Source organism: Bubalus bubalis, chromosome 6 (genome assembly GCF_019923935.1).
Source record: "Bubalus bubalis isolate 160015118507 breed Murrah chromosome 6, NDDB_SH_1, whole genome shotgun sequence".
Taxonomy (NCBI): domain Eukaryota; kingdom Metazoa; phylum Chordata; class Mammalia; order Artiodactyla; family Bovidae; genus Bubalus; species Bubalus bubalis.
The window spans coordinates 23,859,160-23,883,466 of NC_059162.1; the positions used below are offsets into that span (position 1 = coordinate 23,859,160).

Sequence of the window (24,307 nt, forward strand, 5' to 3'; positions counted from 1 at the left end):
GAGGGGTAGGGGAGGATGGTTTCAGGATGATTCGAGCATATTACATTTGCTATGCATTTTATCTCTATTATTATTACATCTGCTCCACCTCAGATTAGATCCCAGAAGTTGGAGACACCTGCCTGAGGAGATCATTCTGGAGATGACCAGTTATTGATGTACTTCATCTGTTGGACCATTGCATCGGTTTGTCGGCTTGACTTTACTGGGGATAAAGCATTCCTCTACCAGACCTGTCACAGCCAGGGCTCCCAGCCAGGTTTATTTTCTCTATTCCCATGCACCACCACCCCACCCCCATTTTTGGCCTCGCTACTTGGTTTGTGGGGTTTTAGTTCCCTGACTGGGGATTGAACTCAGGACCTTGGCAGTAAGACTGCAGAGTCCTAACCACTGGACTTCCAGGGATTTCCCTCGTCTTCTCTCTTGATTGTAGAGTGGCTGAACTAATGGTAGAAAGAAACAAGCACTGGCTGTGGTGTTAAGAGCTCCTTCTTTGAGTTCTTGGGAAAAATGCAAGTAGTTATGAAAGCAGAAACAGTTTTCTGATTCTATTTTGTATATAACAGCTGTTCCTCTATTTCATAAATAGGAAAAAAAAAGAAAGATTCAAAATCATGAAACTTAAATTTCTTTCATCTTTTTCCCTTCTGCCTCTCCTCTCAATACCCATGAGCTCTGTTCAGTATTAAGGATTGTAATCACTCCTGATTTGGCACACTTTGTAAAACACAGACTAACCCTTTTGTGGAAGTTACTGACATTGTATTATGGTCTGCTCAGAATGTAAACAAGTACACGCGTGTACTGTCACTTTAGTTGTGACTGACCCCGGGCTCCTCCGTCCACGGGATTCTCCAGGCAAGAATACTGGAGTGGGCTGCCGTGCCTTCTTCCAGGGGATCTTCCTGACTCAGGGGTTGAACCTGCATCTCTTACTGCAGGCAGGTTCTTTACCGCTAGTGTCAGCCGGGAAGCCCTAAATGAATATAAGCAACCTTAAATTTCAGAAAAAAAAAAGATTTATGTTTTCTGTTTTTAAACTTTATTGGTAAGTTTTCTAGTGAATGCAGGAGTAAAATCAGATCTACTACCACCTAGCTTCAACAGAGATCAGTGCATGCCCATCTTATTTCATCTGTATATACTCCCCTCTGTCCTGGAATTCCAGACATATCACTTCAAATAACACAAATTCCAGACATAGCATTTCACCTGTAAATATTTTCTTATGTATTTCTTAAAAACACAAGAGTAATTCCTCAATATCAAATAACTAACCCTCATTCACAAGTCCACAATTGTTTTATCCTTTGTTTTTGTAGTTTGTTTATTTGGGATACAAATAAGGTCTATACATTGAGGTTGGGTGATACATTCCAAGTGTTTTAACTTGTATGTTTTTCTCCTTTTGTATTTTGCTATTTTTGTAACCATTTTTTCGTTGTTGTTGTTGTTGCCACTTTTGAAGAAACTGGATTGTGTCTTAAATTTTTCTATGATCTTGGTTTTGCTGATAATGTTATTTTTGAGGAAATAAGAGAAACACAAGTTAGTGAAGTTTTAAAAGGTATAGTTAAGTGTATGTAAATGTTTCACTTTATGCTGAAAACAGTCTAACTACGGAGTGTAAAATTTTACTAGACGGAAACACTGAAGGATTAGGTGACATCACTACCGTGTTTATTCTTGCTTTCTCTTCACTGGAAGACACCTTGGCAGGTTACATGAGAGGTGTCACCCACTGCTGAGATGAACTGGGCTGAAACACACCAGCCATTCTTCACCAGTGACGCCAAATGGTTATTTTAGGCAGATAACTGGAAGGGCTGTTTCTCCTGTTGAATTTGCAGTGGGAAACTCAGGTGATTGAATGTGTGCCTGAAACCTTTTGGTCCCAACATTCTTCTCTCCCTATTCACTGTGATTAACATTCTCCTGATGGCTGTTCATTCCAGTAGAATATGATCACAGAATAATGTGGGTTGGAAAAGACTTCCTGAGGTCACCTGACCCCATCAAATAACCTTAACAAGGGATTCCCGCCTCAACTCTCCCAGAACAAGGCTGTTTCTTAACAACTCCCATATTCCCCAACCTCCCCGCTGTGCATTCTAAGTCTGTGTTCTCTCTTGTCCTTCAGTGAAGTAGATTATTAAATTGCATCTCTTTCTGCTGTGGGGGAGGGGTGCCTATATACGTGCATGTGTCTGTAGATCTTTAATTACGATTGATTTTGACTCTTCCCCCACTTCCCTTCTGCAGTGCATATACCCTGAGACTCTGTTTCACTCTCTGTATATAATAATAGTTTTTATGAAAAATAAGATGTTTTCATGAGTAAATGTCCACATAGGATGGGATTATTGCAGACTGTGTTTTTTAGCCACGGTGTGACGGTTAGTTTTATGCATCAACTTGGCTGGGCTAGCAGGTACACAGATATTTGGTCAAACATTATTCTGGGTGTTCCTGTGACAGAGTGTTTGGATGAGGTTAACCTTTAAGTTGGTAAACTTTGAGGAGTCACATAACTGGGCTTCCCTGGTGTTGCCTGCAATGCAGGAGACATGGGTTTGATCCCTGGGTGGAGAAGATCCCCTGGAGAAGAAAATGGCAATCCACTCCAGCATTCTTGCCTGGGATAATCCTATGGATAGAGGAGCCTGGTGGGCTATAGTCCATGGGCTCACAAAAGAGTCAGACGTGACTTAGAGACTAAACAACTATAGCAGCAACAAACTGAGGAAAGCAGACTGAGCACCATAATGTGGGAGGGACTCATCCAGTCGGTTGAATAGAGCAAAAATCTGATTCCCCTGAGCAAGGAGGGGCTCTCCAGTAAACAGCCGTCAGACTGGAACTGCAGCATCAGTTCTCCCAAGTCTCGTCTGCTGGCCCACCCTGCGGAGTTTGGAGCTTGCCAGTCTCCATATGCACACGAGCCAATTCCTTATAGTAACTCTCTTTATACACATCCTATTGGTTCTGTCAAACTGGTTCTGACAAATAGTGTGGGGGAAAAAGACAAGTAAGTATACGCCCCAAATGTATCTGGCTGTTCTCGAAGTGATGTTTTATATTAAAGAGATGGAAAGATCACTGGAGAAGCCATTAGAAAAGTGAGATTCTGGCCGTAACTTTTCTAGCAAACTGTCTTTCAGGCTCTGATCTGGTCACTTTCCCTCTCTGAGCCCCTATTTCCTGTCTGTGGAAGGAGTTTCAGCAAAGGGATTCCCGAGTGTATGATTCCATGAAGTACAAACATTGAACATTTGAGCCAGCTGCTGAGGAGTTGTGTGTGTGTGTATGTGTGTGCTCGGTTATGTCTGACTTTGAGACCCCATGAACTGCAGCCCATCAGGCTGCTCTGTCCATGCGATTTCCCAGGCAAGAATACTGGAGTGGGTAGCCATTTCCCTCTCCAAGGGATGTTCCTGACCCAGGGATTGAACCTGTGTCTCCTGGGTCCTCTTGCAATGGCAGGCAGATTCTTTACCACTAGTGCTACTTGGGAAGCATGCTGAGGAATTATCTGAATTCTTCTGAGGACTGCCCAGTTGCTAGATAAGAAGAAACGCTGAGGCTGTACACAGGGCATGGTGGTAGATGATGCGGACAGAGCAAAGAAAAAAAAATCTCGAACAGAAGGATTTTCTGCGCATCAGGTAGAATATTCTATTTCAGTTAAATGTAAAATATGGATGAGTAAACACCTGCATGAAAACCTTCAGCTTCTGTGCCTTCCCATCTTAGGGCAGATGGTCTAACTTTGAAGGCGCTTAGGATCTGTCTCTGCATTGCAGTAATTTTTATTTTGTGCAGAAGGCGTGGGATGGTGGTGCAGGCTTGGCAGCTGTGACAAGCTGAGGCCCTTGGGCCAAACTGAGGGGCTCTGGCCCAACCAACAGGAAATGCCTGACCCCAAGGACATATGTGCTATTCTTGACCATAAAGATTGGAAAGAATCTCAGACTAGCTCTGGCCAACAGGGTTGTAAATGGATTTCTCTGTTGCCTTGGTTTTGAGCCTTTCTCTCTCTTTTTTTTTTTTTCCCCACTTGGGTTTCCCTCTCCAGGTTAAAAAAAAAACAAAACAGTAACCACAAGGAGGAAACCATATTATTTTAGCTTCTCCTGTCTGGAGAGTGGTCAGTACTTAGCTGCAATAATCTTTTGGCTCTGTCTGGAATTACCATGCACCTCACCGCAGCAGTCTGCCACTTGGGAGGTTGGCATGTGGGGCTGGACGGTCTGGGTGTGTGCCTGGGAAGTCAGCTGCCCCTTGGGATGTGGACCCATTCCCGGGGTTCACTGGAGGCATCTCCTCCTTGTATGGGGGTGGAGTTCTTTGCCCTTTGCATCCTTTCTGACCACAGGCTCACTCACGAGGAGGCAGGACTCCCAGGGCCATATCCCCCTAGTTGATTGTTTACCCAGTTGGTGCTTGAAGACTGACAAATGATTAACCCCCTGGAATTCCCGGTTAGACCCCAGTTACAGTCATGAGTTCAGCCTTGGGAGCCACAGACTTAAATTGTTTTTCCAGCATTTTACCCAGCCGGGCGTCCCTGCTGGACTCTACCCTGGGAACTCTCCCAGGGGAGAGCTTGGTGCGCAGGGGGCGTGGGAAGTGAAGGGAGGAGGCACCGGGGCTGTCGGGGAGGCGGGAGACTGAGCCGCTCCGAGGTAAGGAAGGGACCCGCCACAGCAGAGGGGACAGGAAAGGAGCTGCTCCTGGCCGGCCTCTTGGCCGCTTCCTTCCCCTGACATGACAGCGCCGCCGGCCTGGCTCCCCGCCACCTGGCAGTGGCCTTGGCACATGACTCCCCATCCTGCCTGAGAACAGGCGGGGAGAGGTCTGTGCTCAGGCGGCGGCTCCCCCAGCTTGGTCCCGCCTGCCCTGCCTGGGGGTTGGGGGGTTTAGGGGGGGTGGGGAGCTGCAGGTGGACCTGCTCCTGGAGGTAAAGGGCGTCTGTCCTCTTCCCTGGGAGTAGAAATGCCATGGCAAGGCGACTGGAGAGGCCTGACAATACCTCGGAGCCCTGTCATCTGGAGCTCAGCTAGCGAGCCTAAGTTCTTGTCACATGGAAAACTGGGTGACCCTCGGTGCTCACCCAACAGAATTACTCAAATGAGAGGGATGCCCTCAAGTGCAGGGTCGGCTCCATTGGTGGTCCCAGTGGAAGACATCTGGCCACAGGGGAGCTGTGAGCACCACCCTCTACCCCTCCCATCCCCACCAGGAGGTGGCGGAACCCGAGGTTCCGTGCATAAGGCCCCAGACAAGGAGTGTCAATGGCTCATCCATAAGAAGGTGGGGGCGAGGTGCATGCTTGTTGGCTTCCACCTCTTGGCAGGAAGAGAGGTTGAATCCATAAAGTGGTGAGGCTTCTGCTGTTGGAAAGGAATGGCTTTTGCCTTTCTAGAGGTCCAGAGAGGAGCTACTGGGAGACGGTGCCAATAAACTCAGGCAGGTTAAATTCTAATTCTGGGCCAGCTGCTGGCTTCACTTCCCCTTCTTCTACTTCATTCTCTCCCACCCTCCCTCCCTCCTTCCACCATACTTGATCACATTCACTTCCACTCTGTAGCAGCATCTTCAGACTGATCTTTCAGATGGGGTTGAGTTTGTCTGGAAGGCACTGGAGCCTAGTGACTTTACAGAGTTAGAAACATTACACTATTTTGAGATATGGGGAGGGTGTGGGTTGAGAAGAAAGCAACATGAACATATTGCAAATTCTGAAAACTAGGATCTGAGCAGTCTTGGCAAAGTTGGCTGATCCCACCCTGAAGTGATCTGACCCTGGAGAAGGTTTCTGTGGTGGCGCTGGTGGGCACTGAGGGAGCCAGCAGCTTGCGGTGGGGGTCAAGTAAACAAGCTGGGGAAATGTCTGGATTCACGCTCTTTTCTTGTCACATGACTTTGAGAAGAGGATTCAGGCACATTCAAACCCAATCTCCTCACTGAACAGAAGTCCAGAGGGGCAAATACTTTGAGTCACATAGCATAGTGTCTGTGATGGCCAAAACCAAGGCTCTCCCTGCTAGTTCAGTGATTAGAACCAGATGGCGATAGTGGTAAAGAACTTGCCTGCCAGCACAGGAGGTGTAAGAGATGTAGGTTCAATCCTTGATTCAGGAAGATCCCCTGGGTGAGGGCATGGCAACTCACTCCAGTATTCTTGCCTGGAGAATCCCTTGGACAGAGGAGCCTGGTGGGCAACAGTCCATGGGGTTGCAAAGAGTTGGACACTGAGTGACCAACATTTTCATTTTTTCATTTTCCTCCTGAAGATGAAATTCACACCCTGCTTCATTACATTCTTGTTAAGATTAAATGATGTTAAGTCCCTAGAAATGACCAAGAGATGTTTAACATTTTAATAAGTAATCTTCTGACTTTCCTCTCTGAACCTGTGTAAATGTATAACGATATGTCTGCTAGTGTGCATATCCTAGTCAATGGGATTATTTTTAAACCAGCTAGTTTTCTTCTAATAATACATTGTGACTGCCCTTCCTTACCTCTAAATAGCCTTCTCTGTTACTTGATAGCTGCCTAGAACCCTGTAATATGATGGATGGAGCTGAATCTATATTCTGGTTTTGCACTAACATAATGCATTTGTAAACAAATTGGAGTAGATATTGTACCATGAATGTATCTCTCAAGGTGACAGAAGCTTCCCACTCTTCTCAGAACATAACCTAATCCTCCCTCCCCTGGTGTGAATAAGGATCTGGACATCTTCCCTTTGGGAGCTCAGAGCCTCCTTAACTCCGAGTAGGGCAGCATTATGAATTTCATACACCAGCCCTAAATGGGGAACTCAGACTCTGCCTCTCCTCCTGTCTCCCCACTTAAATCTAAAAAAAAAAGAAAAAAAAAGTTTATTTATTTAGTATCTCTGGTATGAACTGTCTCTTGGTTCCCAAGAAATCATAATTAGAAAGTCCACTGTTCCGTTTTTGCTGTCTGCTGTGTTCTCTCAGAAGGCGCTCTGTCCTTCTTAAAAGGCTTAGAGGTAAAACCCTAAGATGTCCTGCTTCCCAAGGTAGACCCTTAAGCCCTGCCCTTCATGGTGGAGAGCAGCAGTCATTTCTGTACCATTCTGGGTACCATCCCCTGCCATTTTAGTTTTATGAGTTTCTGGTGAGGCTCCTTCTTATTTGATTCCTTTGCTTTGGGATATAAAATTTTTCTTGCTGGTCTTAGGTTGGCAGAAATCATTGACTAGTTTCCCTTTAAGTTCCCCCCACCTCTGCTGCTTTTGCTTTTCGTCACTAGCAAACCAGTAGGTCACAAACCTTCCTCTTACCTCTCCACCCCCCTACCTTCAGGGTGTATTACACATGCAGACTCAAGGGATGTAGCTGTTTATTATGGAGACTGAGCTCCAGGAGACGAGAGAGTGATGGGCAGAAGTGATTTAGGATCAAGAGTCCCTTGAGGGACAGACGTCTTAAACAGTTTATGGCTTTAAAGGGATTTTCTCCTATGGCCTAATCCTGCGTTTGGGACCTGGCATTGTAACCAGTTACACATTCTAAAGGGACTCCGCTGTGTTTCGGGATACTGCTCAGTGACCATCTTCAGTCCCAGCCATTTTCCTGTGGTGTTTAAGAGAAAGGCTTGATTTTTCCCTCTAAATGAAGGAGTATATCATCAACTCTAGATGGCACTGGTGGTAAAGAACCCACCTGCCAATGCAGGAGACATGGGTTCCATCCCTGGGTCAGGAAGATTCCCCGGAGGCGGGCATGGCAACCCACTCCAGAATTTTTTCCTGGAGATTCCCAAGGACAGAGGAGCCTAACGGGCTACAGTCCATAGAGTCGCAAAGAGTCGGACACGACTGAAATGACACATCATCAACTCTGAGGATAGATATAGCGTGTTCTTTAGGGCCATGAGCCCGTCAAAATTAAGGAGGGGCTGCGGTGTCTCTGAGGGCTGTTGAAATGGCATCAGGACTTAGATGAAGACTGTGAATTCCACATCTGGACTACTCAGGATATCAAGTTCAAGTCTTTTCCAAAGTGCTTTTTTAATGTTTCCTGCTGACACCCTCCCTGAGAGAAAGGTTAAGTAGCATTACCCTCCTTGCACTGATGAGGGCATTGAAACAATAAGAGGTTTACTGACTTGCCTTGGGCTCTGGGGGAAGGCTGGCCCCGCTGGAATGGCAGCTGCCCATAACTCCTGTTTTCTATGCCCAAGAGTCTGGTTGCAGAGCCCGGGCTGCCTCTGGGGAGCCCTCTCAGCGGACGCAGGCAGGAAAAGCCGAAGTAGGGGCATCGTAATCAACCATAATTTTTTTTCCAAAGATTTTTTTTGATGTGGACTATTTTTAAACTCTTTTGTTGAATTTGTCACAATATTGCTTCTGCTTTATGTTTTGGTTTTTGCCTGCGAGGCAGGTAGGATCCTAGCTCCCTGACCAGGGATTGAACCCACCCCCACACCCCCCTACATTGGAAGGCAAAGTCTTAACCACTGGGTCAACAGGGAAGTCCCACTGCTCAGCCATATTCTTGCAAGTCCTGTTTGGGGACTGCCGAGGCAGAGAAAGAGCTGGACACTTCAAAGTCAGTCCAAGATCTTTGACCTATAAACTGTTTTGCTGCCTTGAGCTAAGCTATAAGAGTGATAGATGGCAGGGGTCAATTATTTTTGGCTCAAGTGCTCAGACTTGGCAGGGTGCCATATACATTTGATATATAAACCTGACATCTACAAAAAGGTTTAGGAATCTGATGTCATCTTCTCTCTACAGCTCACATGATGGCCTGTTCTGTAGAGGGGCTCTGTAGATGGTAGATTCTAGAAGCCCTACCTCATGCTTTAAAGGAAAGAGAATCAGTTGAAAAGGAGGCTGGTCTGAGTGGCAGAGGAACAGTGTCAACTCATGAGGCTACATACCAATTCTCACTGGACTACAGTTCGATCCGCTTCCATCCATGAAGTGGATGGGTTTCCCTGGTGGCTCAGACAGTAAAGAATCTGCCTATAATTCAGGAGACCCGAATTCAATCTCTGGGTCAGGAACATCCCCTGGAGAAGGGAATGGCTACCTACTCCAGTATTCTTGCCTGGAGAATTCCATGGACAGAGGAGCCTGGCAGTCTACAGTCCATTGGGTCACAGAGAGTCAAACATGACTGAGGGACTAACACTTTTGTGAAGTGGATTATTCTATTAAAATGGCTCTATAGCTTTAATGATGGGGTAACAGTGGTATTCCTATTTTACAGATGAAAAACCTGAAGCTCAAAAAGGGGACTGCACAAGCCTAAGGCCAACTTGTAAACAGTACCATTCTGGGTACCATACCTTTCTGTTTTAATTTTGACGATTTGCCAGGGGATGTTCCTATTACAGTCGATCTACAATTAAAGTGCATAAATAAGGCAAAATATGTCATCAGGTTCTAGAGATGGCTTCTAATACAGAGGGTCCCTGCGTCCCCTCCACCTGTCCCCAGGAGACCTACTAAAGCTTGAACTTCTTGGCTCACTACTCACAGGAAGCGGCAGGTCCTCACTGCAGAGCCGGGTGCTGCTGCTGGTAGTGACGCAGTCTTAGATGAGAAGTCAGTATCCTGATGCTTCTGTTACTCTTGTGTGTTGACTGTACTTTTCCTCTGGTTCCTTCGAAGCCCCCTCCTAAGTAGCTAAAATCCTCACAAAGACTGTTGTGGGCTTCAGGAGGTCAAGATGTGCGCCGTGCCCCCACTCCCCCACAACCCAGTTCTACTGAGATATAATTGACAAATAAAAATTGTGTATGTTTAGAGAAGGGCAAGCTTTAACAAGAGTAAAGAACTCATGGAACTTTGAGGCAGCATGATTAGTTTAATCCCCAATTTCTGCCAATCTGGCTGAGATGGCAAAGAATCTGTCTGCGGTGCAGGAGACCTGGGTTTGGTCCCTGGGTCAGGAGGATCCCCTGGAAAAGGCTGAGCAGCTATAATTAACACTAGCAAAAAAAATTTTATATCAGTAAAGTAAAGAAATCAAATAAGTGTCACCAGAAATTCATAAAACTAAGATGGCAGGGTATGGTACTCAGAATGGTACTGCTTACAAGTTGGCCTTAGGCTTGTGGGGTCCTGTTTTTGAGCTTCAAGTTTTCTCATCTGTAAAATGGGAATACCACTGTTACCCCGCTGTTAAAGCTATAGAGCCATGCTAATAGAATAATCCACTTCATGAAAGTGTTAGTCACTCAGTCTTGTCTGACTCTCTGCGACTCCATGAACTATAGCCCGCCAGGCTCCTTTGTTCATGGAATTCTCTAAGCAGGAATACTGGAGTGGATAGCCATTCCCTTCTCTGGTCAGGGTATCTTCCCGACCCAGAGATTGAATTCGGGTCTCCTGAATTGCAGGCAGATTCTTTACCTTCTGAGCCACCAGGGAAACCCATCCCTGCATAGATGGAAGCAGATCGACTATAATCTGGTGGCAGTTGGCATGTGGCCCCGGAGTTACTACTGTTCCTCTGCCACCTAGATCAGCCTCCTTTTCAATTGATTCTATTTACTTTAAAGCATGAAATGGAGCCTCTAGGATCTGCCACCTAGGGCTTGGAACTCTATACATTTTATTGGACTGTGCCATCAATTTTCATGGCAATCAAAGCCAGACCTGGTGAGGGGATGAGGCCAGACCCACGTGATCTTGATCTGTGTTTGTTTTGTTTGGAGCAGGTATCCCTGGTCACCTCCCTCATCCTGTTCTTCCTGGATGGAACAAGACGACAAACAGGGTGTGTGTGAAGCCCAGGACTCACAAGACAAGGGCATGGGCTCTGATTTTGAGAACTGTGAAGACAGGGATGGGGACCCAGATGAAAGAGGAATGGGCTCTAACCCACAGGATGCAGACAAGAGAGAAGGGCACCTGGAGCAGGAGATGGGCTCCGACCCACAGGATGAAGCTCCAAGAGGACACTCAGAGGAGAGGGAACTGATGTCTAACATCTGCACAGGTGAGGAAAGAGCTGGGGAATTTCTGTGGAAGTTACCCCATTCACATTGTTTTCTAGCTCCTTTAGAGTGATAATCATGGGCAGCATTCTTAGAAGGCAGCTTTCTTAGAAGGCAGCTTTCTTAGAAGGCAGCTTCTAGCTGCTCCTGCTGCTAAGCCGCTTCAGTCGTGTCCGACTCTGTGCAACCCAGAGACAGCAGCCCACCAGGCTCCCCCGTCCCTGGGATTCTCCAGGCAAGAACACTGGAGTGGGTTGCCATTTCCTTCTCCAGTGCATGAAAGTGAAAAGTGAAAGTGAAGTCACTCAGTCGTGTCCGGCTCTTAGCGACCCCATGGACTGCAGCCCACCAGGCTCCTCCATTGGAGACCATTAAGCAGATTCTGTACCACCTTACAGCATCTTCCCAGGTGGTGCAGTGGTAAGGAATCTGCCTGCCAATGCAGGAAATGCAAAGGGACACAGGTTAGATCCCTGGGTCGGGAAGATGCCCTGGAGCAGGAAAATGGCAACCCACTCCAGTATTCTTGCCTGGGAAATCCCATGGACAGAGGAACCTGGCAGACTAAAGTCCATGGGGTCACAAAGAGTAGGACATGGCTGAGCGATGGCACACACACTGTCTTAAGTCTGAGGAACATCTCTTTTCTTTGGTCTGGGGAGGAGCTGTAGCTGGTAAACAAGGGTGAAGAGGGTAACTCACTGGTGTGCACTTTAGAATACAAAATACTGCTATAAAAGGACACTTGTAACAGCACAAGAAGGAACACAGGTAATACTGGGCCCTACCCTCCTGGGGTTGCTGGAGAGTTATATGAATTGCTTAGCACAGATCCAGATGTTTACCGTTACAGGCATCATCCCTGCTTGCAGATACATAAACCCAATGGCAAGAGACCTGCCTGGGATCACATGGCTAATACCCAAAGTGCCCAAGTGAAAGTGAAAGCGAAGTAGCTCAGTCGTGTCTGACTCTTTGCGACCCCATGGACTGTAGCCTACTAGGCTCCTCCATCCATGGGATTTTCCAGGCAAGAATACTGGAGTGGGTTGCCATTGCCTTCTCCAGGAGATCTTCCCGGATCTCCTGCATTGTAGGCAGATGCTTTACCGTCTGAGCCACCAGAGAAGATAAGTGCCCAAGGGCTCTCCTAAATCTTTGCAGTTCTTCATCTAGAAAGAGTAAATACTGGGCCTCCATCCACTTCTTTGGTTCCATCTTTGGGCTTTTGTTGCTTGATCCTGCTCATGCCCTGGGGACTGAAATGAGCTGAAATACCTTACGATCAGGATCCTGAGGTTACAGTTCTTCCCCAGGACATCTCCCAGACCTCCTGTGCCCTCCCCTGCAGTGCACAGAATGGTCTTTCATATGTCTGGGGATAAGCAACCAGAGGCAGATAGATGTGTGTTCCGGATCAGCCTCCAGGCTGGACTCATCAGCTAGCTCCAGATCCTGCACTCACCTCCCCTTTTCCCTACTCCCCACCCAAACAGCGCCCCCCACCCCCACACCACCCCCCCACAGAGTAAAGCCCTTAAGTTGGGATGTGTTTGGTTTGTTGTTCCACCTTAAGCTGTTGCAGACTGACCAATCATACTAAAAAACACACCAGTGAGCTAGGCCAGGTGATCTCTTCTTGTGGTTGGCCAGAGTGGCCTTGTCTTTTGAGGCTAGGGCTGTGAAAGGGATTATTGGCTCACAGAGTGGAGCAGGTCTCTTCTGAGGTCACAGAAAGTCCCACCTGGCCCAGAGTTGACCATCTCAAGCGTGCTGCCGGGCCTTCAGGCGGACACGCTGAGCAGAGCCCCAGGTCCAGTGGGTGGGGCCTAGGCCCAGAGACAGCTACCTGAAGAACTGGAGGGGCAAGGGGAAGGTGAGCTTTAGGCCATCCCTGAGTCTCCAGGTGGGAAGGAGGCTGGAATTGAGGATTGAGTGGGCAGGGACCTTGGAGAGACATGTTCAGAGGTCCCAGGGGAGATTACCCTGTGGTCCACACTCTTATTGTGACAGGCTTCCTCTGGGTTTATCTCTTGAGCGTCAAACCTAGTCATCCCCATGGCCTCCTTTTCTGTTGCAGAGGGGCTGCTGAGCGAGGAAGACGGGGTTGCAGGCCGTGAGGAAGAGGATGACCAATCTGGCGTAGCTGAGATGGCCATGTTCCCAGGGCTGTCTGAGTCTGACAGCATTTCCCGGAGCCCCCAGGAAGAGGAGGAAGAGGAGAGTGCAGGGGAGAACCGGCTAGAGGAGGAAGAGGAGCAGCCGCCCCCTGCCGTGCTTCCCTGGAGGCGGCACCTCTCCCTGGGGAGTCGGCACCGGGGCGACAAGCCTGCCCACCGCCGCTTCCGCCGTCTCCACCACCCCATGTCCATGGACCTCGGGGAGCTCGACAGCCTGATGGCCAGCATCATGGACGCACCCACCATCTGCCCCGACTGCGGGGAGAGCTTTAGCCCTGGCGCCGCCTTCCTGCAGCACCAGCGCATCCACCGCCTGGCCGAGGCCGCCGCGGCCGCCAGCCTGGAGCCCTTCGGCTTCGCTGGCGAGTGCGAAGCGGTGGTGGGGATGATGGGCGTGGGCGGGGGCTTCGGGGCAGGGCCCGCGCTGGCCCGGCCCCCGCGCGAGAAGCCCTTCCGCTGCGGGGAGTGCGGCAAGGGCTTCAGCCGCAACACCTACCTGACCAACCACCTGCGGCTGCACACAGGCGAGCGGCCCAACCTGTGCGCCGACTGCGGCAAGAGCTTCAGCTGGCGAGCCGACCTGCTCAAGCACCGGCGGCTGCACACGGGCGAGAAGCCCTACCCGTGCCCCGAGTGCGGCGAGGCCTTCAGCCTCAGCTCGCACCTGCTGAGCCACCGGCGCGCGCACGCCGCGGCCAGCGGCGCAGGGCCGGCGGCGCTGCGGCCCTTCGCCTGCGGGGAGTGCGGCAAGGGCTTCGTGCGCCGCTCGCACCTGGCCAACCACCAGCGCATCCACACGGGCGAGAAGCCCCACGGCTGCAGCGAGTGCGGCAAGCGCTTCAGCTGGCGCTCGGACCTGGTGAAGCACCAGCGCGTGCACACGGGCGAGAAGCCGTACATGTGTTCCGAGTGCGGGGAGACCTTCAGCGTCAGCTCGCACCTCTTCACACACAAGCGCACGCACTCGGGCGAGCGGCCCTACGTGTGCCGCGAGTGCGGCAAGGGCTTCGGGCGCAACTCGCACCTGGTGAACCACCTGCGAGTGCACACCGGCGAGAAGCCCTTCCGCTGCGGCCAATGCGAGAAGCGCTTCAGCGACTTCTCCACGCTCACGCAGCACCAGCGCACGCACACGGGCGAGAAGCCCTACACGTGCATCGAGTGCGGCAAGAGCTTCATCCAGAGCTCGCACCTTATCCGCCACCGCCGCATCCACACAGGCAACAAGCCGCACAAGTGCGCGGGCTGTGGCAAGGGCTTCCGCTACAAGACGCACCTGGCGCAGCATCAGAAGCTGCACCTGTGTTAGGGCTGGGCCCAGCGGAGGCTGCCCTGGGCGGGGCGGGGCGGGGCGGGGCGGGGGGGGAGGGAGGGGAATCACGTGGGGACTAGGTGTCCTGGGGACAGACGCTATAGAAAGAAACGGGGAAGGGGGGCGGGAGGCACAATCTGAGAATGACTGGGGAGGCTTTTAGGTGTTAGGAGTCCCGAAGGGGTGGGTTGAATAAGAATTGTTCTTTGGGAGGGGCTGTATTTTGCCTGCCTCCTCCCTAACGGTGAAATGTTTGGGAGATGTGCTTGAGCGTGGTGATTTCATCCAATGCACGCTGTAGTGAGTTAAGGGTGTGGAGGAGCAGGCATTTTGAGGACTTTTAGGAAGAGGAGATAGTGGGGTGGGGGAGGGTACAGGATGGCAGGCAGCACAGTAGGTTGGGCCGTGATGGCCTCTGGGAAGCAGGGAGACGGTGTGGATGGAGTGAGAGTTCTGGGATAAAATCAAAGGTGTGCATGAGTAATTCTGTCCTGGCTTCACCAGGTATTAAGTAAGCCACTGTTTGCCCTGTTCCCCCCACATCAGCTGCAGTCCCACAAAAAGCAGAGGAACTTTGTCAGTCCTACAGGAGTGGATATTTTGTGTACTCTTCCCTTCCTTTCTCTGAGCCACAGTTAGCTGCTATATTGAGGCGTCCAGAGGAAACTGGGCAGAATTTTCAGCTACACACCCTCATTTCCAGGGCAGAATCTCTGAGGTTTAGAAATTCATTTGTAACTGGTTTTCAGATCAGGGAGCTCTTGGTACTGCTCCTGGTTCTTTGCTACTTTAAAATAATCTAGCCTCATGCTGGATTAGGCTGGTCTGTGTGGATGACCAGACCTGCACCCCTGGTGTCAGGTGTGTTCCAGGCCCAGTATTCTTTCAGGTCTCATCTGTGGTCTTTAAGTGCTGGGAAATGGAACAATCCCAGCCATGTGTGACTCTTCCTTTCCCCAGGTCAGCTTGATGCTTGTTTCAAGTGAAACTTGGGCCATCAACGGTTGCCCTAGTGACCTGCTGCAAAAGTCAGTTTGCTCAGAGTTTTGCTGGCCTTCTGTGAGAAATCCAGGAAATCAAGATGTTCCCATGTTGGGCCACAAGGCTCCCTTGTCTCATTTGTATCTGTGTACCCCTCCCCCTCTGCAGTGATTGGGGAGCTATTCCAACTCCCACCTCCACCCATATGGTTATGGGCTCTGGTCTGAGCAGAAATTTCTCTTTCCTACACAGGGAGGCACAGTAGAAAGCTCAAGACTTTACACAAGGAGGGCACAAGCAGGGAGAGGTATAAATGCAAAATTGCCAAATAGCACAAGCAACGAATGTTGTCTGGTGGTTATATAAATGCCAAAATAGCACTTTTCTATTTGTAAAGTGCTTTATGCTTTTGAATGATTGTTAGTTGTTTCTCACGTCTTTGTGAGGTAGGACAGTATTATGACCCCTGTCTTAGGGAAGGCCAGGGGACAGGAGTGCGACAGGCGGTTCTGAAGAGAGGCAGACAGCAGTGTGGATAGGTGGGTCTGACCTACTGTGCTCTCCAGTTCAGCTGCTAGGAAGACTGACCTATTGTGATTTATGTAATATAAGGACACTGAAAATTCTTATGCTTGATGGAAAAACTTAAGGCTAGTCTAGAAGGGCCAAAGATGTCCTTGTTGACAAAGCTGGTCTTTGTCATGTAATTAGCGTGTCCTGGACATGTTCCATTTCTAGTCGGGGCTGTAGATGACTCTTGTACAGACTTCAGTGACCTATGCTGAAAATCCCTCCCTTAGGGTTAGCCTTTAGAAGGTAGAGTTGTTGAAAGCGGTTTTGTTTTCTTTATTAGTGATTGTTACCCTCTACTTTTCATGAAAGCATCTTCACAAACTGTTGGACACACTTGACGAGGAAAAAAAAAATCCACAAGATTGTTTTTGTTGTTTTAGCAAACTTTCTATGGATGCTGGTAAGTTATACTTGGTTGGTTGTACTTTAGCAAAGAACTTCTTTGGGGACTGTAGGAAAGCATGTTTTTGCCATCATAACACTTAAAAAAAAATTCCTGAGAAATCTGGGTTTGTATAATGCCTGTTGATCTTGCTCTCTAAATTGGTTTATTGTTATTCACAAATGCAAATAGATTTTTAAATTATAGATAGTTTTGGAAGATACTAATTCCTTTTTTATTTTGGTTGAGAGTAATCTGAGCAAAGCAAGTGTCCATTATTTATTCTGACTCTTGAAGTCGGAATACTAAGTGTGTAAGACTCACATGAAAATAATATAGCCAATTTGTAGGTAATCTTATTCCTTTTTTTTTTTTTTAACGCACATCTACCTCTTCCAGCCGTTTTAAGTTCTCTCAAGTCTGTGCCTATGAAATCTCATCCAACTTTTGGTTATTCATGGGTTTAGGATCCACATTCTGGGTCACTTGGTCTTTTGCTGACATTTTCATACTATTACAGTCTCATCCACACCAGCTCTCAAGCATGGGTTCAATGGGAAGAGGAGACTGAAACTAATGTTCAGTCATTTACTGGCAGCGGAAATCTTTGGATGTCACTGACCTCCTCCGTTCTCTAAGTTACTGTAGATGAGAAAGCCAGCTACTACTTCAGGATCCCTTCTATGAGTGCGTCCCTTAGCAAAAGAAAACTGTCCAGCCACCAACACCGCACTCATGGTGCATCTAACATGTGATTCCATTTTCCTTACGATTCTTCAGGGAGCATAGCTGCATTAAGTGAGGTTAATTGCATTCAGGAAGTTGTTTCTTATATTAGTCCTAGAAAATTAGTATTTCTAAAGCAAACCCTGGTAACTGTGGTTCACCCTTAAAAATGTTCATCTGAAGACTCCTTCCACCAACTCATTCATGATGGTGGAGGCAAATGTATCATTTGTTTCCTGGGGAGCTGGGTCAAGTGCAGGCTGCACTTTTCTGAGAACAGAGAGCGGGTTTAAATAGGTTAAATGGCTTGATTAAATATTGAGCGCTGAGTTGGAAGGAGAAGATAAGTTAACCCCTTGAGCCATGTGGCCTCTTTAAGATCCTGAGGCTATACATATGTGAAGAAGTACAAATTAAGAACCTGTGTTCATAGACAATCGGAACTGTTTCTGAAGTTTGTGCACATTTTCCTTCACTGTAATGTTATTTTACAACTGTTTGTTATAATAGTGAATAATTTAATGATTTAAAAGTAACAGGTTTTGTGTGAGTGTGTGCTTGTATATGTGAGACTTGCCTTATTTTCAGGTTGTTTTATTTAAATGATGGTTCCTTGGACAGCATTCTGGTGTTCAGCAACCAGTATGGAATATTTGTCATTAAATCCAGATCAGTCTTTTACCATGTCAGTCTTTCTTTTTTACCCATTAAATAGCACTTGTCACCCATTAAATAGCACTCAGTTCAATCTATGGAAGTTATGCTCTGGTAGAACAACATTCAGCAAGATGCCAAATCCAACCCTTCCCTTTGTGTGAATAAAATTTTACTGGGAGACTTCCCTGGTGGTTCAGTGGTTAAGAATCCACCTTTCAATGCAGAGGACTTGGTGTGATCCCTGGTAAAGGAACTAAGATCCCGCCACAACTGGAGAGCCCAAGTACTGCAGCAAAAGATCCTGAGTGCCGAAACTGCTGCTGCTGCTGCTAAGTCTCGTCAGTCGTGTCCGACTCTGTGCAACCCCAAAAACGGCAGCCCACCAGGCTCCCCTGTCCCTGGGATTCTCCAGGCAAGAACACTGGAGTGGGTTGCCATTTCCTTCTCCAATGTGTGAAAGTGAAAGTGAAGTTGCTCAGTCGTGTCCGACTCCTAGCAATCCTATGGACTGCAGCCTACCAGGCTCCTCTGCCCATGGGATTTTCCAGGCAACAGTACTGGAGTGGGTTGCCATTGCCTTTGCCGAGTGCCGAAACTAAGACCCAACAAAGACAAATAAATTTTTTTTTTTTAATTATTGGAATACAGTTCTACTTAGCCTTCCTTACATACTGTCTATGGCTGCTTGTGCACTAAAATGGCAAGGTTGAGTAGTTGTGACAGAGGCTATATGTGACCCACGATCCCAAGATATTTACCACCTGAATCTTTACAGAAAATGTTTGCGCACTCCTGATTTAGAATGTCTAGGTGGATCCTAGATCATTCTGGAATTGGCTGATGTCTAAGTAGTCTGCCCATTCTAGCCAATAATTCAGAGCAACATTTCTGCACTAACGTGGCTTTGGGCTGTTGGGAATGTGTTAATGTTATACTGTTGTTGCAGTTTCCAAAGACCTGTCTTCATTCCTTGTAAGAAGCAATCTGTGGGGGATTTTGGCAGTAGGCAGGAAGACTACAGTGATGGAGGAGGGAAACAGTTTCAGGTCCCGCTTCCAATCTGTAAAAGATATATTCCTGAATCACACAACAAAGTATTTTCTTCCACCCGGTTTTCAAAAATATAGCTTAATGACTCCAGATTATATGGAATGCAACTTATCAGCTAGACTGAACTTTTGCTGAAAGTATTTTCTAGCTAGTCTCTGCCCATGAAAACAATGACACACCAGTTTGAAAAGAAGGGGTTCTCAAGTAATAGAAAAGAGCATGAAAGGCAGCTTAATTTCTTTTAGTGATCGCAACTACCTCCTCAAGTGAATATCCACAGCCTTTGGGCTGCTGAGCAGGGCCAGCAACTGCTGGGTTCTAGTCCCGTAAGGAGGCAGTCCTATGATTGCAGCATTTCTCCCTGAGCCTGACTATTCTGGCTCGAAGCAACCACCAGTCTAATTCCTAGACCCTGGGAAGCTATGTTAAACCAAGCATTTGAAGTACCTGTTCAGTGCCCTGTGGGAACACAGCAGTAAACCTGGCCTTAGGTGCTGCCTGGTGAGGGGATGCTCAGCCTGGACTTCAATTAGAGCAGTCTCTATCCATGTTCCAGTTAGAGAAAGTATGTCTCGTCAACTTGGAATTCTCCAGGTTTGATTCATTTCAGACAGATTTTCTTAATATAACATTAACTGCACAGTAGGTTTACCTTGTTAGTTGCTAAGTCATGTCTGACTCTTTGTGACCCCATGGACTACAGCACGCCAGGCTTCCTTGCCCTTCAGTATCCCCTGGAGTTTGCTCAAACTCATATTCATTGAATCGGTGATGGCACCCAACCATCTTCTTCTCCTCCTGTCATCCCTCTTTCCCAGCGGCAGGGTCTTTTCCAGTGAGTCGGCTCTTCCTGTCAGGTGGCCAAAGTATTGGAGCTTCGGCTTCAGCATCAGTCCTTCCAATGAATATTCAGGGTTGATTTCCTTTAGGACTGACAGGTTTGATCTGGAGAGTTTTAAAAACAACCCTCTACCAAACAAACAAAACTGTTCAAGGCACTGGTTAACTGGTCTGGGGTGATGTTCAAGTACCCATGATTTTATAAAGGCTTCCCAGGTGATTTAATGGGTATTTCATGGAAATTCAGCCAGGATTGGGAGGTCTGTAGGATGAATTAAGCACCTCCTTTCTTCCTTGGAGATTATGGTTAGGTAAGACTCCTAAGCTGCAAATCCTTTTGTCTGCCATGGGGTACAAAGGGGACCGGTCAGATGCAAAGGGCATTGTCAGATACAGCAGGCTCTGCTGCCTGTCTACTCTTGGTAGGCCTCTGTTTCACACATGCCTTCCCCAAATAGTTAAAGATAATAAGTAAGAGTCAGGAAGAATGCCTGTCTTTGCTGTTCCTCAGATAATGCCCCAGGGGCATCGCTGGCTGCCACCGGCCCTTCTCTGTATTTGCCAACTGCAGAAAGCCTGCCTTCCCTTCTTTCTGACCTTCATCCCTTGTCTCAGCTCACTTAACAAAGCAAAATTCCACACATTTCTCTTTTTCTCAGCTGCACTTGGCAGTCAAATTGCTTCCTAAATTTTGCCGCTGGAGGGAAAGAGGAGGAGGTCCCAGCTTGAGCAGACGAGTGTCGTGCTCTCATCTTTCCCGGCCAGAGCTCAAGTGCCAGTAGTTCCCTGCTGCCTGCCTGTGTTTCAAGGTCACTTCTGCTAACCTCAGACACATTCCATTGGTTTTCAATTTCCAGCTGCCCCGATGGGATCCAAGTCACACTGTTCACAGCCCTGTGTAGCCACTGTGATGAAGTGGGTCACCTCATCACAGTGACCAAGATGCTCAGCTTTGGAAACCAAGGAGGTGGGCGGCAAAGTGTCCCAAGTACCAAGTTGTCCTATGCTTAAGAAGGTTGAAAAAAAGGTATCAGTGTGTGTGCAGTGCTCAGGTTGGCATTCCCACATATGTATTTGGAGGGATTTCATCCGGACTGAAAGGTTCCAGGCCCCCCAAGTTGCTGGAGACTAGGGATTCAATGGAAGCAGTTCAGAGCAGACATCTGCAGAAGATGCTCCTTTGATTTTCCCCAGGAGCCAGCCTTCCCTGTATACCTATGATTAAGCAAGAGCTGTTTTGCCCACTGCTGACAGACATGTTCCTAATCAGGGCTGGCTGTGTAATTTTCAGGGCTCTGCAAAATCAAAGGGGGGGGGGGCCCTCGCGGCAGAGCATGAAGTCAAACACGGGTCAGCTCGCAATCCACATGCTGGTGAAGATGCCCTGCTCATAACTACCAGTGACTTCACACTCCAGCTGGTGGGGGGAGGAATATAGATCCCCGGCCATGAGTAGGCTCTCCCTACCTTAAGGGCCAATGTCTATGCCAGGAGGGCCAGTAGCCCACCTCACGCCCACCCCGTCTCCAGCATCTATTTTGGAAGAAGGGCTGTCTTTGCTGGTGCAGTTTCTTCTGTTTATGATGGAAAGACTGCGTATGAGAAGCTTCAGTTTTCTAGGACAGACTGGTGACTGTACCCGAGTTTGTGACTAACCTTAGGGCCCCCTGGGCTTCCCTTATGGCTCAGATGGTAAAGCGTCTGCCTGCAATGCGCGAGACCTGGGTTTGATCCCTGGGTCGGGAAGATCCCCTGGAGAAGGAAATGGCAACCCGCTCCAGTACTCTTGCCTGGAAAATTCCATGGACAGAGGAAACTGGTAGGGTTTAGTTCATGGAATCGCAAAGAATCAGACATGACTGAGCAACTTCACTTATCACTTATCAGGGCCCCCTGCCCTTGGGAATGAGTGGTCAATCCACTTTTTCTTGGATTCCATCCCAAAAGAGCCTCCATTCTGTCATAATGAACCTCTTTCACGCCTTGAAATACCAGGTCCCCTCCCTGCTCAAGACCCCTGGGATCTTGGGCCATGACATAGGAAAAGGACTCCCCCATGAACTTCTCCCGGACACCCTCGATGCTTTTTAAAATTATTTATTTATGGCTGTCCTGGGTCTTCGTTGCTACATGCGGCCTTTCTCTAGTTGGAGTGTGAGGGCTGCTCATTGTGGTGGTTTTTCTTGTGGAGCACAGGCTCTAGGGGCATGGGCTTTAGTAGCTGTGGTGCATGGGTTTAGTTATCTCTTGGCATGTGGGATCTTTCCGAACCAGGGGTTGAACCCATGTTTCCTGCCTTGGCAGGTGGATTCTTAACCACTTGGCCCACCAGGAAAGTCCCCTCCCTTGATGCTTTAAGAAGCACTTGCTATAGCTTGAGGGATTGAGCTGTCCTTACCCTGAGTCACTTGGGCTTCCCTGGTGGCTCTGTAGTAAAGAATCCACCTGCAATGCAGGAGACATGCAAGTTTGATCCCTGGGTCAGGAAGATCCCATGGCAGAGGGCATGGCCACACACTGCAGTATTCTTGCCTAGGAAATCCTATAGACAGAGGAGGCTGGTGGGCTATGGTTCTTCGTGTTGAAAAGAGTCACATGACTGAGCATGCACACATCCCAAGTCACTTAAGGGAATGGGAGATTTTCTTACGAGTTCAGCTTTTCAGTAAAAGTAGGATCCCCTTTTTTCTGTAGTTCAAAAACTCTCTGGGCATGAGGTTGTTTCAGGTTGGTATCTAATTTCTGCTGCTGCTGCTAAGTCGCTTCAGTCGTGTCCGACTCTGTGCGACTCCATAGACGGCAGCCCACCAGGCTTCCCGTCCCTGGGATTCTCCAGGCAAGAACACTGGAGTGGGTTGCCATTTCCTTCTCCAATGCATGAAAGTGAACAGTGAAAGTGAAGTCGCTCAGTCGTGTCCAACTCCTAGTGACCCATGGACTGCAGCCTACCAGGCTCCTCCGTCCATGGGATTTTCCAGGCAAGAGTACTGGAGTGGGGTGCCATTGCCTTCTCTGATCTAATTTCTAGAACCCTTAAAATCTTAGCAGCTAAGTTTTGCCTTCACAAAAGCCTCTTTCCTCTCATATTCTCTTCACTTACTCATCACTCACTCACTCTTCATGTTTCTACCCCTAACCCCCTAGGAAGAAGTGTGGCTTCTCTTTCCTGATTCTCATAATGAAGGTCTAATTTCTTCAGGTTCATTAACACCTTGATGTTATCGCTGAATTCTTTCCAGAATTGTCATTTCTTCTGCCTCCCTGCCTCCCTTCGCTCCCCCCCTCAGCAATTCAGTTGTTTGTGTGTGTGTTGTCTGTCTGTCTATTCATCCACCTGCCATCTGTCCATCGTGTGACCGTTTTGTGACAGACACAGAACCAGGCATAGGGGACAAGAGATAGAATGGTGAGTTCTCACCCTCAAGAACATAACCACGTAGTGAGGGAGGTGGAGTACATGCATAGCAATGAGATATCCACACGGTGCAGAGGCGATAAAATGGGAAGCGGTGGATGTTAAATAAGGAGTTGAGAAGGATGTGGCGGGAGAGGTGGGCGAGCCCAAAGCAGAAGGAGCACCATGCGTTGGTACAGGAATATGTAGAAGATGATACATGCCAGCAGCTCCCAATTTTGGCCTGTTGCTGGAGCATAAAGTTGGAGAATCTGGAGACAGGGCAGAGATTGGTGGGAATTTAGTCTGGAGAGGTAGACAGGGGGCTAGCTCTTAAGATTTTTTCTTTTAAAATTGAATTGTAGTTGATTTATAGTGTTGTGTTAATTACTGCTATAGAGAAGCGATTCAGTTATGCACACATACATATATATATATCTGTGTATGTATATATATGTATACATATAAATATACATATACATACATACATGTATGCCTGAAGGAGGAAATTGCACCCCACTCCAGTACTCTTGCCTGGAAAATCCCATGGGTGGAGGAGCCTGGTAGGCTGCAGTCCATGGGGCCACTAAGAGTCGGACATGACCGAGCAACTTCACTTTCACTTGCACTTTCAAGCATTGGAGAAGGAAATGGCAACCCACTCCAGTGTTCTTGCCTGGAGAATCCCAGGGACAGGGGAGCCTGGTGGGCTGCCGTCTATGGGGTCGCACAGAGTTGGACACGACTGAAGTGACTTAGCAGCATATATGTATATATATATATATACCTACATAGAAATGTATATATGTTTATGTGCATAACTGAACCACTTCTATACAGTAGCCATTAACACAACATTGTGTTAATATATGTGTATATATACATATATACACACAGTCATTTTAAAAAATTCTTCTATTATGGTTCATAATAGTGAGACAGGCCTGGGACCTGGGACACTTTGCTGCACTGTGGCAATGCTTGCACCTGGACACACCTCTCCTCAAGAAATAAAATACAAAGGAACTATACAGGACTAGGGACTAAAAATAACTGGGGTTCAGCTGGGGCAAACTCTGGATCCAAAAGATACAAAGAAATAAAAAAAACTGCCACTTTTGAAGAGCCTTGAGGAAAAGTTGGGGGTGGGGAGCATGCCCCTTGCACGCAATACCACCAAAAGGGTGGGCAAAGCACCTAAGCCACCCCTTAAACCC

At 48.0% G+C, this 24,307-nt stretch overlaps 1 protein-coding gene across 2 annotated transcripts in view; it reads left to right on the top strand.

Moving 5' to 3' along the window:
* Positions 1-17,833, top strand: part of ZNF697 (zinc finger protein 697) — a 34,946-nt gene extending 17,113 nt beyond the window's left edge. Inside the window, exons 2-4 of one of the 2 annotated variants that reach the window (XM_044944472.2) lie at positions 94-186; positions 10,717-10,997; positions 13,076-17,833. In XM_044944472.2, coding sequence (XP_044800407.2) covers positions 10,754-10,997; positions 13,076-14,484 — 1,653 coding nt within the window. In that variant the 5' untranslated portion in view covers positions 94-186; positions 10,717-10,753 and the 3' untranslated portion in view covers positions 14,485-17,833. The remainder of the gene's footprint in view (positions 1-93; positions 187-10,716; positions 10,998-13,075) is intronic. The other variant, XM_006049352.4, reaches the window with a different exon arrangement.
* The last annotated feature ends 6,474 nt before the right edge of the window (positions 17,834-24,307 follow it).